At 39.5% G+C, this 19,210-nt stretch overlaps 1 protein-coding gene across 7 annotated transcripts in view; it reads left to right on the plus strand.

The window, feature by feature from the left end:
* The window catches only part of ST3GAL3 (ST3 beta-galactoside alpha-2,3-sialyltransferase 3), a 175,650-nt gene that overhangs the window by 52,765 nt on the left and 103,675 nt on the right, over nt 1-19,210 (plus strand). For all 7 annotated transcript variants that reach the window (XM_050306474.1, XM_050306477.1, XM_050306472.1 and 4 more), the window contains one exon: nt 15,702-15,794. In XM_050306474.1, coding sequence (XP_050162431.1) covers nt 15,702-15,794 — 93 coding nt within the window. The remainder of the gene's footprint in view (nt 1-15,701; nt 15,795-19,210) is intronic.

Consider the following 19,210-nt stretch of genomic DNA (forward strand, 5'->3'; position numbering starts at 1 on the left):
TTCTTAATCTTTCATTTGCTCAAAAGCTGTTCCTGGCTGTGCCAGTTGATGTTGTTGTAACTAATGACCTGGAAGACTAACATTTTCTACAAAGGTAGATCTGCCTTAAAGCTTAAGTGCTCTGGCTTGCATTTTAAAAGACACACAGAGGAAAGTGTTTGATGTAATTAAGTAGTTATGTGTCCTTTTGCCTTTGCAGCTTTAGTTTTTATTCATGCATTGCTACTTTAGTGTTCTCTACCCTGCAGATGCCCGGGACATGTTATTCAGATGTAGTACAGCCTGCTGTGGTTACAGGAATGTAATGGTTCTGTTCACTGGTTCTCCTTGAGTTCATGGAAACGGTGATGGAACCAGATTTGTTCACTTTGGAAAGAAAAACCTGTGCAGTTGTATCAGTTCCTCCCAGGTAAAGAGGTTTCCCAAGCAGCAGAGCCACATACCTTTTCTAAACCTGTAAGAATAAAATCAAACATTTACTGGTTGTGTAGAGAAAAGCACTTATACAAAAAAATATGGTACGGTTTGCAGGTCTTAGTTCTCAGAGGGGCCAGTAGTTCCTGAACAACTTAAGGCCATCAATCACATTAGTGACTCAGCCAGTGGATTACTAGGTGCCACCAAATGCCAAGATTTGCAGTCACTTTCTAACATCTGTGCTTGGCAACGAGTTGCATGCTTTTGTTATTATCAAATATTTATATTGTAGTAGTTCTTTGAGGCTGGCCAGGTCTTAGAAACAAGAGCCTCATTCACTACAAATTCTGAATCATTCCCTGAGCAGAATCTATGTTTGCATTGAATTAAATGGGATTTCCGAAGGAGGATCAGCATATGAACGTGTAGTTAATTATAGACTGTATTTAATGCTTGTTAAGTGGGCCAAGCTGAAGGTTGCATGGTTGTTCTTTGTTCTGTCACTTAGTGCTCTGGGAATGCTTGGTTTAGTGACCTTAAGGATTGCTTTGAGTTTGCCTTGGCAGATTGCAAGTGTAGATTCACTTATCTTGAGCATATCAAAAGTTCCTTTCTTATAAAAACCCGTATGATTTGAGGGCTTTTCCTTTGTGTTGTTGCCCTCATGTTTCTATGCCAGCTTTCCTTCTTACCCTGCTGGTGTGCCATTTGCTTGGTGAGATAGAAGCTGGTGACTGCTACTTCTGTCCTTGTTTCAGATTCATCCTTTAGAAACTACTTTCAAAGGTATTTTAGCAGTTAGATTGGAAATTTGATGCTTCTAAACAACAGCCAGAAGAAAGCTCCCTTGGGAGCTTGGTAGATCTTTTCACCTGCTGCCACAGTCAGCTCAGAACTTTGGATGTCAAAATCTCAGCTGATGAATGATGGAAGAAGCTTCCCAGGGCTTGACTTTGGCTGGTAAAGAACCACTCCTTCATAAAGTGTTACAAACGTTGGAAGATGTGTTTGAGCTTCCTGGAGTCATTCTGCACTTAAACAAAAAGACAGTGGGTATTATAATGTTTTAACTTGAGAGGGGATTTTTTTTTTTTTCAAGGTAGAAACAGGCAAAGAAAATTTGCTGCTCCCCTCAATTAGAAAACGGCTGTGAGATCAGTATTGTTGACCACAATAACTTGTGAGACTAACATATTATATAAGTACACTAAATTAACTATATGGTATATATTTTATATTGTGTACTTTGGGAATTTTTGGGCAGTACTTAATTAGGAGTATTTTTTCCCAGTGGACTCTGTGTTTTGCAAGACATTTTGTGCTTCTGTGTATTTACATGTTTCTTCATTATTATAGAGTAGGTTTGGGAGGTGCAACGAAGACTTTTTGAATATTCGTGACGATTTCAACTTTGTTTTAAAAAGAAAAGACAAAGAAATTGAGTCTTTGGGGCGGGGGGGGGAGAGAAAAGCCAGATATAACAACCTTCACCCTGCAAACTCAAATGAAACTTGATCTAGACTTTGAAAAGACCATAAAAATGGAGGGAACTTGGGCTAGGGAAACACACAGATTGGGTTACTTATGTTTGTTGAAATTTCTTTACTTCAGAGCTTCAATAATGAAGAACTGAAACAGAGCCCCTTCCCCTCATTTTCTTTCTAGGCTGGGAGGTTGCTTTGAAATTGTTTGTGTCTATGTGTGGTACTTCGCCCTTAAACACTGTAAAAATAAGCAATAAACGTGTTGGAATGCTGGACTTTCCCGATGCTTGCTGCTGTGGGATTTCTTGCTGCCCTGGTTTTTTTTTTTTTTTCCCATTTGTCTTCTTGTATTCCTGCAATCCTGAAGGGAGGAAAAAAGAAAAGTGAGAAGTCCCAATGATGTCCCTTCCTGCCTAGGCAGGGTAAGAGTGTCTCTCACGGGCTAAATGGAAGGACTCTGACCAGCACCGCCAAGGGTGTCCTGATGCTTTTTCTGAGAGATTATTTCAAGGCTTAACATGCTTTATTACACTGGTGTTTTTCTGGCAATTGGTTGGTTTTTTTCTCTTTCATTTCAGACTTCTGATCTCTCTCCTTCTACCTAATCTCTTCCATTCTGTACTGACTATCTGAGCACTTGAAATATTGAAGAAAATGAACCGTAGCTATTCGTAGCAGTTCAGTTACCTGGCTGTTTGTTGTTGATCCATCAAACCTCCCACATTTGGGTGAGGTGTAACTGCCATCCCTGGTTTTGTTTTACTCTTCTTATTTCAGTTCAGTTTGTTTCAGTTTTGATCCCTTTGGTATTCTCATAAGGATTTCTCATGTGAGTCCTTGTTATGTAACTTTGGGATTCCTATGTTAGACACAGTTGATGAAGGAGAAGATAAAGGCTGGAGAACTCAGAATCACTGGCAGCTCAGATAGAACTGATTCATTACGCGGTTTGTTAAGTGCAAAAAAAAAAAAAAAAAGTCAAAAATTTGTTTGGTGCCTTTAAAAGGGCCAGTTTCCTGAAGCTGGAAGTAATTACGAACCAAACCATGTGGGAGAAGGATGTAAAGCAAGAAATATGAATGGCTGGGCACTGTTTAGAGCTGTTTTGTGCTCTTAGACCCGAAAGTTCAGTTTCATAAGAAAGAAACGTTCATGGAAAAATAGTTTTATGGAGAGTGTGAGGGGAGACAGTGATAATGTATTAATAGAAAAGGTAGAAATGTGCAGTAGATGCATAGAGTTCTGTTCTGTTTGGATGAGGTGGAAAAAAGTGATCTCCTCAGTATCAACAGCAAAATTTCAAGCAGTAGAATCTCAGTTTCTGTGCTTTAGAATTGGTATGTCTGGACAACATTCTTGAAAGAATTTCTAAAGAAGTAGTAGAGGACTTTTTGGACTACTAGGGATTATTAATAAATCTTCAAACAGTAGGGGTTCTCCATATCCTTGGCAGAAAGTTGATGTGCAAATATTTTAAAAGCAAAAGGGAATGACTCACAAGCTTTTCAACCCATTTTTGATTCTGAGGACAATAAATAACATTGACCAATATGAGTTTCCACAGGGAAAAAAAAAAAGTAATACATATAGTTCCAATTAGTGTGCATATTAAAAAATTAACACTTTTTTTAGGTGGTCTTGTTCTTCATGTGAAGGTGCCTGTCATGTGTGAGATTGATTTCTTTCTTGATATGTTCCTCTTGGGTCTGGGTTTGTGTATTTTATGTGTTCTTGTAACTAGTCAGACTAGTTGTATAAAAACTGGGAAGTCTCAGCTCTTTTTTTCCCCTGTACCTGTTAGGAATGCTTGCTTTGCTTGTAGTTCTTCACCACAGTAGCATTAAGCTAAACTAACCAATGGTTATTTGTTTCCTGGAGTGGATATGGTTACAGCTGATTAACTTTGCAAGTTTCTACCGTTGTTTGAGCAAAAATTTTTACAGTTGTTGCATTTATAAAAGGCTAAATTTCCTTTAGTAGCAAAACCCAACTCAGGGGCTATCTAATAGCTGATAAATGGCATGGGGTCCTCCCGTTCCTTTATCCTCTTGGGAGACGAGCACATAAAAAGCCACACTTCATGTTCTTCCTTCAGATACCTATTCTAAAACTCAGAGATAAATTACTTCAGTTTTGACCAGCTTCTGCACTGGTCAGCTTGTTATGCTTCTAATTGCTGAATATCTTCCAACAAAGACTTTCCTGCACTGTGAATAACTTAAGAAAATGGAGTGAATTGGGCTTTCTAAGCACTGATCGTTCCCAAACCTCCAGTTAAAGAGTTAGAAATGCCACGAGATGTTCTGAGGGATCCCGGGTTTTGATATGGATTTATGTTAAAACACTGGTGTTCATAATTTTATTCTTGTTGTTGTTCTTTGATAACGAACAAAGCACCAGCACACACTGTGGAAACAGGTGATTTGTTGCTGCCTGTCTTGAACCAAAGCAGTAGTGAGCAAATTGTTAAACTGATGCAAGAGTCTGCCTCTGAAAATCCCGAAGGTTACGAGCGTGATCTCTGAGCGTCAGCTCTTCTGTACCTGCCTGGCCAGCAACTGTTCTCCACCTCCAAAGAGAAATCTGCTCCTTTTTGTTTTCCCTTGGAAACGTTTTGGGGAAACCTCATCTGATGGTTGAGTGGAAATCAAGGGTATTCCAGCAGGCGAACATTATACTGTTTATCAAGCCTGCCCCTGAAGCACGTCACGTACTCTGAAAGACACACTCACTATGATATCCAGACACAGCTTGTGTGTCAGCTTGTGTCAACCCCTGATTTATAAGCTGGCTCTGAGGAGGTTTTGTAAGTGGGTATTTGGGAAGAGACAACTTACTCTACTCGGTCTGCCTCTGTCTTTGTCTGCAGCGTTGCTGTGATGTGACCAGAGACATCAGAGCTTTGCTGTCAGCCTGTGCCAAGAATACCATACAGACACGTTAAGAATATGTAGGAGGCCATCAAGGCAGGGAAGGGTTTAGTGGAACAAACACATGCAGGCTTCTTGCGTGCTGAGGAAGGACAGTAAAACCAAGACATGCTTTGAACAGCTGTGATTAGCATCTGTTAGGTAGGAAAACAAGATTTCATTTATACTGAGAGAATGCAAGAAGCCTTATTGCTGTGCTTGAGAAGAACTGTCTAGCAGAAGAGGGGAATGTGATCTGCCAGGCTGTGACACCACGATCCTTAAATTTCTACAGAGATGATAGGCTAGAGGAGCTCAAGGTGGGAGAGACCAAAGGAACCCTGTCAAATATGATCCAGAGGGGTATTTTATTTTACATGTTCTGTTCCCAATTTTAAGACTGTAAACCTGAGTGTAAGTCTTGATGAGTAAAGACCTCTTTATTCTACTGTTTCAAACTGTTCTAGGACTGAAGGACAAGGTAAGTTTTGATTAGGTTGATAAATCTAGAATATACTTTTTCCTTCAGGAAGCATGATGTTGCTGCCAGCATCCTTGAGAAGTCTGCACTGAAAAAGTACTCTAAAGGACCCCAGACCTGACAAGGACTGGTGGGAGAGGTGGTGGTGTGTTATGCCCATTGCAGCAGGAAGGTTAATTTACAGCTACGTCTGATGTGCCATATCAGGGAAGGAATCGTGGAGCAGCTGTTGCTGTAAGATGTTTTTGAGGTTATGGATGTTTGAATTAGATTATGAGGCTGAGATGAGGTTTTCCCTAGCTGCTTTTGAGAAAACCAAGCAATTAAATTAACTTTAATGAAATACTTTTTCTTCTAACGTTATACTGAAGCTCATGTGATTCTTTCTCAGTTCATGGCAGAAATGAAAACAGGCAGAAATGCTACTCCTGACAGTAGCTGCAGACCCAGTCCTGGTCTCAGAAATGAGAATCAGGACCACAAAGGGAGGGACAGAAAACTGACAGAACATGTATGTGTTGTTTCTGCCTTGTCTACCATGCAATCTGTTCCAACTTGTTAAAGAAGGATAAACTGAAAAGCCAACAAACAGTGTTTTTGATTTGCATATTTAATGTGTTTGGATACTTCTGGTTGATTTCAGACCTTTTAATTCCTACTCAGAAATATCTTCCCCCTGGCTCTTTAAGAGGATTAATCTTGAAGACCTGAAAAACTCTGAGCAGTGTCCTGTACAGCTGCAACATGTTGTGTGCCTTCCTCCTGCCCCTTTTCATCCTCTTTTAGTGATCCTTTTTTTACCTCAGTTAAGGCAGAAATCCCCAAAGGTGGTTGTGTCATTGGACTGTTTGAGTCAGGGGCTCTGATCCGTACGGGAGTCAAAGCTGTATTTTATCATCATGAAACTTAGGCCCAGGGCGTTTTGTGAAGTGTTACTATTTTGATCAATTAACAAGGAGGAGAGGGTAGGATTTATCCTGTTGAAAAGGGAAACCTATTTTATTGCTCATCCTTGGAGCTCTCCTTTAGCCTGTTCAGCAAACATCTTGGAAAAAAACACTTTCTCTTTTTCTCTTCTGATGCAGGGCTGATGTTCAGTGAGATTAAGGTGATACAAGGTGAAGGAAGGTCTGATTAACTAATGTTCACAGTTCTTTGAGACAAGCTTGATTCAGTTCCCTGACTCATGGTGGTTACCTGTGCTGCTTTGGATGTTGGTTCCACGGCCTTTTCAACCAAACAGCTGCTCTTTGAAGTGAAGAAGAAAGAAATAAAAAAGCTGTTATCTTAGCAAAATAGCATTCACTAGAACAATGCATGGAGATAACAGGACGGTTTTTTGATCTCAGTGGTTCTGCAGCTGTTCTTACTGTTAAAGGTTCTGGCCATTCTTTATTTTCCCTAAAGCAGTTGGGATTTTTGTTAGTTTTGTGAGGGTGCCTTCACTCACAGTGTGTGCAGGGGTTCCTCCAGGTCAGAGTTATGTTCTGTATTTACAGCAACGTTTCTGGAGGAAACCTTTTTCCTCCCAATATGTAGCCTTCCTCTTCTTAAGGCTTCAGTGTGGTACTTATTAGATTAATTGCTGTCTGCTTGAATTCATGGCATCTGTATCTAATATAGGTCAGCGAAGACAGCTTTTTTTGGACTACTGCTTCAGAAAGAAGAGTGAGAGAAACTCAAAGCCTCATGACTATATACAGCATTTTGTAAAACTAATGTTAAACCACATTCCCCAATTGTGAGGTCACCTCTGCATACCATCTAAAGCAATTTATTCACTGACCAGTGGTTTTTTTCCTCTCAATTTCAGTCCAGCCTGGGGGGGCGGTTGGTGAGGGGAGGAAGCATCCTTGTCATATCAAGTTGTCTTTTTCCTTGTTTTAGAGGAGCTATTTTTTTTCCCAGGCTGTTCAGACCTTCCAAAGAGAAGTTTAAAGGGCAGCCTTTATTGCCCTTATCTCTGCAAAGTTACCAAAGAAACTGAAAATACTCCCCATTGTTTAGGGAAGGAGAGAAATACACGACTGTTGGAACAGTCCTTGCTCCATTGTCACTCTCCAGGTTCCAAAGGGAGCAAGCTTTGGTATTCCCAAGTTGGGGATGCTGTTAGACCTCTTAACTTTTCATCCTATCTATACATCTGGCACCTTTAACCTACTGACATAAAGAAATCTCCATGTTCCATGAAAGAAGTGCTTCCTTTTGTCTGTTTTGCTGTCTTTAGGATAATTTTGCACGATGCTCCAGTGATATGGGAAATGGTAAATAATAAATCACTGCTGATATTTTCCATATATTCCATTGTGCTAGTGTGCTCTCACACCCAGCTCAGCACTGAAGTGTTCCATAGCCTGGTGCATTCTAAAATAAAATGAACCACATTTTTCAGAAGGAAGGTTCGGTGATTAAAACCTTAGCGTAACTGGTTTTCTCATTTGGCATTTAATGCTGCTAAGCACTGGATTTGGACATTCAGATCTACTGAACTGTATTATCCACGGACATAAAACTGTAATTTCAGCTATGGTGCTCCAGGAATTCTTAGTTGATCTTTTTTTCCCCTGCAGCTCTAGGCTTTGGGGGAGTATCTTTGTTTTCAGATGTACTGATTCCTGTTAGTCTGAGCGGAGGATTCCTGGATTCGAATTGGCTTGAATTATTCATTCTCATCTCTTTGTCACTTGTTTGTCTCTCCTGGACCTACACTGCTGAATTCAGTGCACTACAAATAGAAACCCCCTGTTCCCTGTCCAAAGGAAGCCTTGCCCATTTGTAGATGTAACAGATGAGGGTTAGTGATGAAGACTTGAAGGGTTACATCAACAAAATTATGACATTGTAATTTATCTTCCTGCATTCCTTCATTTGACCAAAAGTGGATGTGATAGGTGAGTGTTTTATTTCCTATCACACTTCTAAATTACCTCATTTTTATGACCACTGCACTAACACTGGTTTTTGAGAGGCATTTAAATAGAGAATTGCAGCATTTAGTTTTTGCAAGTTTTGGGAATTACTTGTCCAAATATAAGGGAGCACCATAGTTTCTAACTTTGGGAAACAGTTTATTTAGACATTCTTTAGAAAGTTCTTCAGAAGGGAGTTCAACTAGGAATCCCAACTGACTGCTGAGAGAGTTTTTATTGACTGCTGAGTCCTAACACATCCCATCTTCAAAATAATGGGATTATTCTCCATGAAGTTATCCTTGTCTCCTGTCTGTAAAACCAGAATGCTGATACTTACCACTGAGGATGGAAAACAGTGATTTTGGACCTATGGAAACTAGAATATATAAAAGTTCAGCAATATGCATAGAGGAATTTGATTGGTTGTCAGCTGATGATTACTTCATCATGAAGTTACGATTTTTTTGCCCAAAGATTAGTAAATTATCAAAAACTAAAGGGGCAGCCGTCTTTGTAATTTTTTTCTTCCTTTGGTAAACAGCTGCCTTCTGTGAAAATAAAAATTCTGTATTTCATGTTTTTTGTTTAGTCTAACAATTGGTATTTTAGCCAGTTGTTTTTTTCCTTTTCATGTTTCTTTAAAAACACAAGAAAACAAGCTCACAAATGGACTTTGCTCCTCATGTCTTTGCTCCTCATCTGTGTCTTTTTGAGCACAACTCTGCTTTTTCTCTGTGCTACTAGTCTTAAAGGTAAGATGTAACTGAAACAGAATTTTTTTAAAAAAGGAGAAAGTTTATAAAAAACAAAGGAAAGCGGGAGATCAAGGATATTACTCAATCTTGGAGGAGTATGTAGCAGGAGGTCACATACAAAATGTGCCATGGACTTTTGCTGAATTTTTTTTTTTTAATCTTCATCCTTCGAACATGGTTTTATAACCCCAGCATTTTGTTTGTTTATTTATTTAAAAGAAACAGGCAAAAACTGTCTACCTTGAAAACTTCTGACTCTTTTGTCTGTGAGGATCCCAGCACTTTCTTAGGAGTTGATAAAAGGCTGTTGATTGAGAAGCTCCACGCAGGATTGCTGGTCCCTGTGAACTGTAAGAGATGGTACAGAGATGGTAAGAGAGAAGATATAGTCCTCTCTGACTGGGAAGTCACTTATAGCTGTTATTTCCTAAGATGTTTATGTATTTAGCACTGCTGAGACTAATCTTCTTTTGCCTAGTGGTCTAATTCTAATTCCTACTATTGCAAAGACCAGGAACAGAACTCAGTGAGGAAGCAGGATCCTCGTGACTTTTTTGTGGATGGAAGCCTTTTCGGTGTGTTTGTGCAAAGATGGCATTTCAGAGGGTGAATGGCATTGCAGGGTTAGTGCTCTGCAGGTGTCCTTGCCCCCCTGCCCACCCTGAATTCCCTCAGTCTTCATTCAGGGCTGTGGAGGTGGGTCATGGGTTTTGGTGCAATGTCTTTAAGATTTTGTTTTCCTGGGCCGGTTTAATATAATCTGATCTTCTTCAGCTGCTGTTCTTGAGTAGTCCAAATAAATAAATGAAAGTATGTGTTGATTATCTTTGCTCTTAAGAAATTAATTTCAGGAGGAGCCACAAATCTTGGTAGAGAGGCAGAACTGGGCGTATTTAGCATTCATCGTGTCATTTTAGCAACAGGGACTTGGACCATCTTTCCTTGTATTTGGTCATACAACCTCCTCGGGGAATTTGCTTACATACTGGAGTGACATTTGAAAATATTTACATCTATTTTGCTGGCTATAGTGTTATAGATGCATTTCCTGTCTCCTTCAGTGTAAGCATTTTACCTTTCCCGTTCTTTCTATCTACTCATTCCTTTCTTTTGTTTGTTTAGTTTTTTTCCTCAGCTGGAACTAAAAAAAATAACAAATATCAAATGCTCAAGCTGTGTAATTCTTTGAACCCAAGTTTGCTTACTTCTAGGAGCTGTAATTGGAGTTCCTTATACTTCTGTTTCGGAGTTCCCTAACCCACACTGTACTCCTGTTGAACGTGGAACTCCAACCATTTACCAGGGGGAGGGTTCATCAGCTCATCTCCTGTTTGTGGTGTCTTCCACTCAAGGAGATGTGTGATGTGTGATGATCATGACTCTGCTTACAAAGTCAGATGTGCCCAAATGGATTTTTTCAGTCCCTTGCTGTTCCTGGTGCATGGGGTTGACTTGCCCTGCAGGTGAAGGCTGCTCCTGTTGTAAATGACGTCTCTTCCTTAGACTGAAGAGCAGTGACTGAGCAGCTGCATCCCCAAACCTGCTGAAGGTGTGGTCTCATGCCTGGTCATATTTCCCATGAGGCTGGCAGTCTGTAGTGAAGGGGAGAGCTGATGGAACACCTACTTTCTCACCTGTCTATTTATTAAAAGTCCTTGCCAGTTGAGCAGGAAAGGAGGGCTGGTTTATGGGTTTTGTTTCAGGGTTTTTCCCCATCAAATGGAATTTGTTGCTTTGCAAGCTTATACAATATAATGAAAAAGAGTATCAGACTGGAAGCTGTCTATTTATGAGGCTATAAGTGAGATATAAAACAATTCCTATTTAGAGATTTGTAACCCTTTGATATTAATTGAAATATAAACAAACACACACTGCAGCCACTCTGGTTGTGTCTCCATCAGTGTCTTTTTTGGAGCAGTCCTGCAATTTTGATGCAAATCCCATAACTGTTGCTTATCATATGCTGATTGATAGGTAGCCTTGGGCTTATCTGGGTGAAACTGAACTGAAAGTTCTATTCCAGAAGTCTACAAAGTTGTCTTTTGGCCAACACTGAGCCATGAGTGTATGTGGTGGATGCATCTGACCCAGGGTCCCCTGCCTAAAATAAAATGCCCTGAATTTCACACAGTGAAGATACGGGGTCTCAGCATCAACTGCTTCGATTTAGTGATCTGACAAATTACTTGATAATATTATTTCATTATTGCTCCATAATACCTCACGATGTTTTACATGCCTTTCATTGCATGTCTCATCATATCTCCTATTCATTCTTCCCATACCATGGCATACAATTCGTGGAGTTGCTGTGTAGGCATAAGACTCACGTTATTTTGACCCAAAGAGAAAGAAACCCCAAGGTGAAGGATCAGCGTGGTGAGCACCTTGTCAAAGAACTCCTTTTCCTTGTTTAAGTGCACGTGTTTTGTGTGCAAGAGTCACAGCAAGAGACATCAGTCCTCAAACAAGATGGTCTCAAGTAGATGAAGTTTTTCAATATTTACAGTCCCCAATTTAGGTTCCACGTGAAAGGCAAAGCAGCAAAATCTGTCTCTTAACGCAGATTTTGTAATATTCAATTACACGAGCTTAGTTGCGGCCATTTTTTTTTAATAGTCTAAACACTGGGTTGTATTACTAATTTCTTTCTTCAAATGGATTTAGATTCCAGTCTTATGAGGATGACATGCTGTCCCTGACCAAGACATGATGAAGGAATTAACCACGGTGACGTTTTCATATTTGAGATTAAAAGAAGCCACACATCTGCCAAATGCGAGCAGAAGGAAAAATCTTGTTACTTTTTCTAAATCCTCTGAAAGCAGCTGGATTTTCAACTTATCCAAATTGTGAAATTTTGTTAAGATTGATGTCCACATCACAGTTTAGAGAAGGGCAGAAAATCTTAAGAATTCAGGATGTGTGCTGGTCTCATAGGAGAAAAGTCAGAAAATAAAGCGAGAGTGCATTTTCTCTGTAGTGGAATAAGCCAATTACTTCCCTTTAACTTCACCCTTATGCAGGCGCTTGTTTAAAGGCTGCAGATGTTTACAGTTACTGACTATGATTTGTTTTGCTCATTTATTCTGGATACATTTCTTATCTTACTGGGTTTTTCCTCCACAAGATCTAAGCAAAATTTAAAGGCTCCACAGTGTCATCTGATTACATTCTTCCTGCTGTCTCCACTAGCTCTTTAACTGCCCCAGCCCAGCATGAGAATCAAGACCTGGAATGATGTGCCTGGACCTGGAAGATGTGGAGGGAGATTTGCACCCTTCTGCCATAGCAGCCATGATAGTCCTGGCTGGCTTAGCATGAAAGCCTTGTGCGTTTGGGATCATTTTGGAGTCCAGGCACAGTAACAGGGCGAGTGAGATGAACCTATTTACTGGCTTCTGAAGCACTAAAAAAAATAATATTGTTTGCTTTGGTGCATAGTTCTTGACCCATGTGCTGTAAGCAGCATAAGAACAAGAATCAAATACAAGCTCTTCTGAGGCCTGTGCACCATGGCAGGTGCCCTTTGCAGGATGTGCTTTCAGTTACTCTTCATCTCCCTTTTGGGGAATAAGGAACATCATCAAAGAGGCAGCAATAGATGTGGCAGAGGAGTAGGTACATCATCATCAAATGCAGAGGTGATGCTTATTTGTAGACTCAGTTCTGTACACTTCTTTTATTTCAGGAACAAGTACCTACTAACACAGTGTGATTTTACAAAGTTGGATTTGTTTGAAAGATGTGCAGTTCTCTGTGGGATGCTTCATGCAGGATGTTTTGCATCCTCATTTATGGAAGACTGAACTCTGCAAGATCTGTGAATCTTGCAGAAAAAATACCCACAAAGCAAATGTGTGTATCTAAAATGATGTTAGCTTGGATAGCTTCACGTGGCAGCAGAATGGTAAACAGCAAAGCTGTACCCAGCCTTACTCTAAATTTGCTCTGAGCTACACTTAATAGGGATTTAGCATTATGATCACACTGGCAATGACAGTGTGCAGTGTCTAATTCAGAGAAATTGAACAAATAGAGTGTGTCCCCAGGTGGATTTAAAATGCAGAGTGCCCCTTTCTGGTTTTCTGTAGCCTGCTGAATCAAAATGCAGCTACAGGAAAGGAGATGAGCAAACATTGAGTGATAAGAGGCGGCAGCTCCAGTTGGCTTAGAGAACTGTTCTGCCTCTGGCACTTTGGATCATGAACTTCCTCACATCCAAGAAATGTTAACAGCTCGGCCCTGGGGCTTTAGCAGCTCTGAGTGTCTCTGTGGGGTTTGCACTGACAGCTCCCCCATCAGTATGCGATTGGTTGGCATTCCGGGCGCCTCACGTGCACGAGGGTTCCAGCCTGCCATTCCTTTGCAGAAACACCACCATGGGCATCTGAGTGACATTTTAATTTGATAATGAAAGCGCCATTAAATCAGAAAGGAGGAGAAATGCCTGTGTTTGTGGCACAAGATATTTTGTGTGACCACTGAGGTCATTTGAGACAGGCCTGCTGTTGAAATAGTTACACAAGTTTGCCAGCAATGACTCACTACCGTGGTGGCCACAGATAAATCCCAGTTGCTTTCTACTTGTTTTTGGAGGTTTTGGTGTTAGGCGTTTCTGTATGTTGCCTAAACAATAAAATTCCAGCAACACTTAGGTTGCTCGATAAAGATTTCCCACATTTGTTCATATCTGAAGTGCTGCAACAAGCTGTGATCCATCCTGCTGTCCCTTTTGACTGTGTCAGAAGGGGATATATTTTATCACCACTAACCCCCTCGGTTTTGTCAGCAACAGGCCTTTCCTTGATGTGCCTTTTCCTGAAGAAATCCTGACTGGAGTCAGAACACGAATCATTCAAGTGCAAGTCTTCGGGATTCAGAGTTCTAGATGCTCACATCTCAGATGCTTTCTCATCTCTCATTTAGAGAAATGTACTATAATATTACCTAAATGTAATATAATATCACCTATGAAACACAGACTCACGAATTTGGGTTGTGCTAGATAATGTTACACCTGTATCTCTCTCTCTCCATGTCTATATAATATATTTAGAGATATCTAAACTTTGTTGTAAATAATTGAGAGTATAAATGGCCAAATGTATTGTTCTGTCATCCTACAGATGAGGAATTTTGATAGTAATATATTACATGTTTGGATTGTAACTATGCAGCATATCTGTGGCAGAATTAGAATTGGATCCGTGTTCTTGAGCTTTTTCTGGTGCTTTTTGTCAGAAAAATCTTAAGAAATGAAATACTTACAGTGACTTTATTTTCTCTAGTTTATTTTCCTTCCAGATGTTAAAGGTTTGGATTTTTATTCAGCTGAAATAGATCCTGTTCTTTAAGAACTATAGAGGTTCTGTATATATGTATATATAAAGTAGTGAAGGGGTTCTGTGTATATATAGAGAATTCTCCTCTAGTTTAATAACTGTAGGAGATTTTTTACTGTATGCAGCTAGTTGTAAAATTAACTGTACATCTGTTGTTCATCCAGTTGGAACTGGCTACTGACCTCCTGGGAGGTGATGCAGGACCAGTACAAGAAAAAGAGTTGCTACCAGTTCAGCGTGGAGTTACTGTCATTCCAGTGTGGAACTTTGAAACTCTCTGAATCCATGCTCAATAAATGATATTGATGATGCCTGGAAAAGAACAGGGTTGTGGTAACAGTGGGCTCTTCAGAATTTATTTTTGTGTATCTGCTCTGCACATCTGTACTGTCATCTTCATTTGACTCCTACTGTTGACCTGTAGGAAAAAAACCTTTCATTACTTGCCTACTGCTGACAGAATGGGGTAGCAAATACAGTACTATTGATCAAGTCTTTGCAGTAGTTAACACTTGCAGCTTCCACTGAATGTCAAGCATGGAATTGTAGATGCTATTTTTCTGTCTTTGAAGGAATATTAACAGTTCTCATATTGTGGCTGACATTAAGGCCTCTGATGTTACTTGGGAAACACAAGTGAATTAACCCTTGTAATGTTTTCACGGAAGGGATGAATGTAAAAATGTTGCAGGTGGTGAATAGGGACACAAATAAAATTAAATGTTTTTTTCCAGATCACTCAGTAGTTCTATGGTAAAAGTATGTGCTGGACTGAAATACCTATTATTGAGTTGCTAATCTTGTTTCTGTACAAAAACTGAATGAAAAAGCCCCACAGGATTCTAAATTTGGCCCAAAAATCACTAGCCAAGCTGAATTAAGACACAACAAAGCAGCAGCAATGTCATCTCTTCCAAATACTGAAAGCACTCATCCCTTGATGATAGCCTGTCAGTACTGTTTGGAGTTTTGTTTCAAATGCTTGAAAGGTATCCTCTAAGTAGTTTTCTAAATAATACTTTTCTATAATTTTAACTTTGATCATAACTTAGAAAAGTAGCTAAGGCAAAGTGCCATTTATGTTATTTTTTCCTTTTTAAAGGTTGAAGTCTAGAATGATATATCGATATTTTTCTTCCATTAACTTTACCTTGCTAGGTGTAAAAATCTTTCAGCAAAACCGGTGATTTAGTGGTATTTCAGATATCTTTACCCCTCTCCTTTGTTTGTTGTTCTCCTGTGATGCTGCAGCGCAACAAATAAATATTGGCTGTGTTTGCTATTACTCCCTGCAGCTGTTTTTCAGCAAAGCTATAAGGAGAAAAATAACTTGGATGATTGCAAAAGCCAGTTCGTAGCCAGGAGAGTCCTAATTCCCTACTTGTTTTTCCACAGGCCTCCAGAATTGGCATCGAAGTATGCAAATTTCTCTGAGGGAGTGTGCAAGCCAGGCTATGCATCAGCGCTCATGACTGTCATCTTCCCAAAGTGAGTAAATACTGTGGGGTTTTTTTCCCTCCTCTTCCCCTGATGACTTCTCATCCTTCAAGGTGGGTCATCTGCAGAGTTTGTCTTCAAAACTGTCATTATTCAGTCGCTGGATTGGTGCAAGGGGAGACCTGTGTTGAAATTCTGGGCAGTTTGAGTGGTAAAGGTTTAATTGACTTCAGTCTGACTGGGAGTTTGCTCAAAGAGTGGAGCTCTGGGTGATGAGTAACAGAACAAATTATGTTGTCAGTGTGTGATGCAGATGTGTGGTCAAGCTCACTGCTACTACCTGATGATGCAACAGTGAGGAAGCTTTGGTCATGAAGTGAGAGATTAAATTGTCTGGAGTAGTGAAGTGTGGTGTGCTGTTGTTGTTTTGTTTTTAATTCTTGGGAGAACAGGGTAAGGCATCCCTCGGGTGCCTGGAGTTTGCAGAATTGCTGGAAGACAGTTCAGAAGATAGACTGGCAGGAACATTATTCTTTTAAGGCTCAAGGATTTCAGTTTGGTGCATCAAATGGAAAATTTGATCAAATGGTTATTTGGCCTTTGCACGAGCCTCTAATACATGTGAAAAAGATTCTCTGGTGCAATGATCTCTTTGGCAAAAGAGGTTGTGGACTTTTTAACATAACTGGCATTTTTCCAAAAGACGTGTTTTATATCTTTAGAGTAGGGAATTTCCATGACTTGCACATATGGAAGCGGCCTTCAAGCCAAGCCTGAAACTGGTGGTATCTTCTGTCTTTGTTTTTGTTGGCAAACATGGTATCAGGGAGCTCTTTAAAGTAATAAAATAAAACTGACGTTGCCTTGTAACCAGCAGATACTGCAATCAGGTCTTAAAAACAAAACAAAATGCTAAGGTTCTCCATCAACAATTATCAGGAAAACAAAAAATTGTCAGTATTATCTTCTGCGTGAATTTTGGAACTCTGGTTAGAATATAAATAAATACTAGAGCTGAAGGTAAGTACTTTTAAATCTGTGTTTGTGTACATATTAAATGTAAATAGTATAGAAGGGGATAAACTTATTATTATAAAAATATTAATCTTATTTTAATTTTGAAAAGACTTTGGCTTTAAGAGGGTTTTTTGCCTCCTAGAATCTGAAGTGTTATTTATTCTCTCCCTCAGCAACTACTTACAGATTTCTGTTTAATGCTCTTCTTCCACTCTCTGACTGCACTGAACTAATACCATGCCAAGAGGTAGTAACTTGTCTCTAGTAGAAGCAAGTGGTTGTTTCCTTGTTCACACATTGAAAAATCACATTCATAGTCCTAAAGACAGCATCTCACTGGGTATTTATGTTCGGTTGCTTATCTAACCTGGACCCTAAAACTTGCTAATGTTGACATTTTCCCTGTGACATCTTTGAATTTTCCGTGAATTGAATTCAGTGTTGGACATTTCATTATTTTACCTGGTACTGGTGTAAAGATGGCTGACCAGTAGTTCTGCAAAAAATTCCTGCTACACTTAACAATTCTTTCTCTTTTGCAACTTCTTCTGTACTCAAGGAACGATGCAATGTTAATATTACCAAGCTAGGTATCATAATTTGACATATTAGAGACTCTTAAAGCCAGATTAGCTTGCCAGTTCATTTAAAAATTTGAGCTGCATTATTTGGTTTATTCTGGCTTTTGTTTTCGGTTGCTTGTATCATTAGGAAGCCATCATCTCTGCAGCTGACATTTTTTAGGCTTGGCCTTTGCTGTAAAATGTGTGTTTTTGTTGGGTGTTTTTATTATTTGGATAAAGTTGGTTTGACCGATTTCAAGCATAAATAAAATGAATAAATGTTTTCCCATTTTAAGGTTCCTGACTTTTTAGTGCAATTTTAAATATAAATAGGGAAAATAGGATGGAAATAGTTGAAATAGAGTGAATGTTTTTCAGAGGATGTAACTTCTTGGTAAGTGCTTCTTACTGTAAAAAATGTGAGGTCAAACTTCACCAAGCATAAGCAAGTGCTAGAAGAATTAAGGAGCAATGCCCTGAGAAATCTCAAAATGTGGCTGATGGTAAGGAAAGACTAAATGTTTGTTTGTTTGTTTGATGAGGTCCTCAGTCAATGAATTCTCATTCTAGCAATGCTTGATGCCTTCATAAATAACCCTACCTGGAAAAAATCCTGGGTTGGAGAGCCTGATTTAAATGGCCACAATCCAACAAAATATATGTTAATATATCCAATATGAAATAAGACATCTGTGAGGAACAAATGCAGATTGTACCTTCAGGATAGAAAAAACTCTGTCTTGGAAACAGACACAGAGAAATTTTCATGTGACCTCCACAAAATATCGTAGCTTAAATGCTATTTCAGATTCATGTGAACACAAATAACTTGAGAAATTTTGTGTGAAGCACTGACTTAAAATTAAAATACAGAACTCTGCAATCCAAGACTTCTAGAATGCTGTGTCCAGTTTTGATGGTTAAGTGTGAGAAGGGAGGGGAAATAAGAGATGGAAGGAAAGCCACAAAAATGAACAAGGACTTGCTTAAACAGTAAAGTAAACAAGACTCTTAGAAATAAGTCATCTTTCTGAAGCAGGAGCTGTATCCAAATGAGGAGAATAGGAAAGAGCATTAACTTTGGCAAGTTAAATATAAACCATAATGAGGTAGGCCAAAAAAAATGTTGAGGAACAACTTTATAAAGGCATTAAAAAAAAATAATAAAGCTTTTTGTCTGACTGTCAAAAGCAGAAAGCCTATCAGAGACCCCAATGAGCTGATAGATATTCATAATATTACATGTGAGCTAAGGGAAGGTAAGGCTGTAGCAGAGAAGTTATTTGCATTGCTATTCACTGCAGAGCAGTTCCCATGAGGAGCCTTCATTTCCAGGGGACAGGCTGGGGAAAACTGACAGAAGGTTGACGTTTTGGAGCGAATCAGCACAAAGAACTGCTAGGAAAAGTTCTCGCTTTGTGAGGGACTCGGTGTTGAAGTTGCCGAGTTACACACGGTTGTGTATAATCATTGCTTAAATTGGCCTTAGAATGCAAGAATGAAAGGCAGTTGAACGTGCTGGGCTTTTCAAGAAGGGCCTGTGGAGCATTTGGGAAACTGGGAACTACTAGGGAGCCTGGTTTGTGTATCAGGCTCCTCTTAGAACCTATAAAGAAAGAACAGAATTAGTGTTCATTCACAGGAATAAAGGTGATGACAGAGAGGAGACAAGTTGTCTTCTGCAGCAGGAATTCCTGCCCTGTAAATCTGCTTGTGTTGTTGGAATGACTGGATAAACATTTGATAAAGGTGATTTAACTAATGCAGTATGTCTGGATTTCTTCTTCTCGACAAAAAACCCCACATAAAAAACCCAGAGCAAACACTCCCCCCCCAAAAAAAAAAAAAAAAAAAAGCCACCAAAAAACAACCAAACACTTGGTGTTT

Source organism: Myiozetetes cayanensis, unplaced genomic scaffold, assembly GCF_022539395.1.
Source record: "Myiozetetes cayanensis isolate MyiCay16 unplaced genomic scaffold, myiCay2020 scf12, whole genome shotgun sequence".
In the NCBI taxonomy this organism is placed as follows: Eukaryota; Metazoa; Chordata; class Aves; order Passeriformes; family Tyrannidae; genus Myiozetetes; species Myiozetetes cayanensis.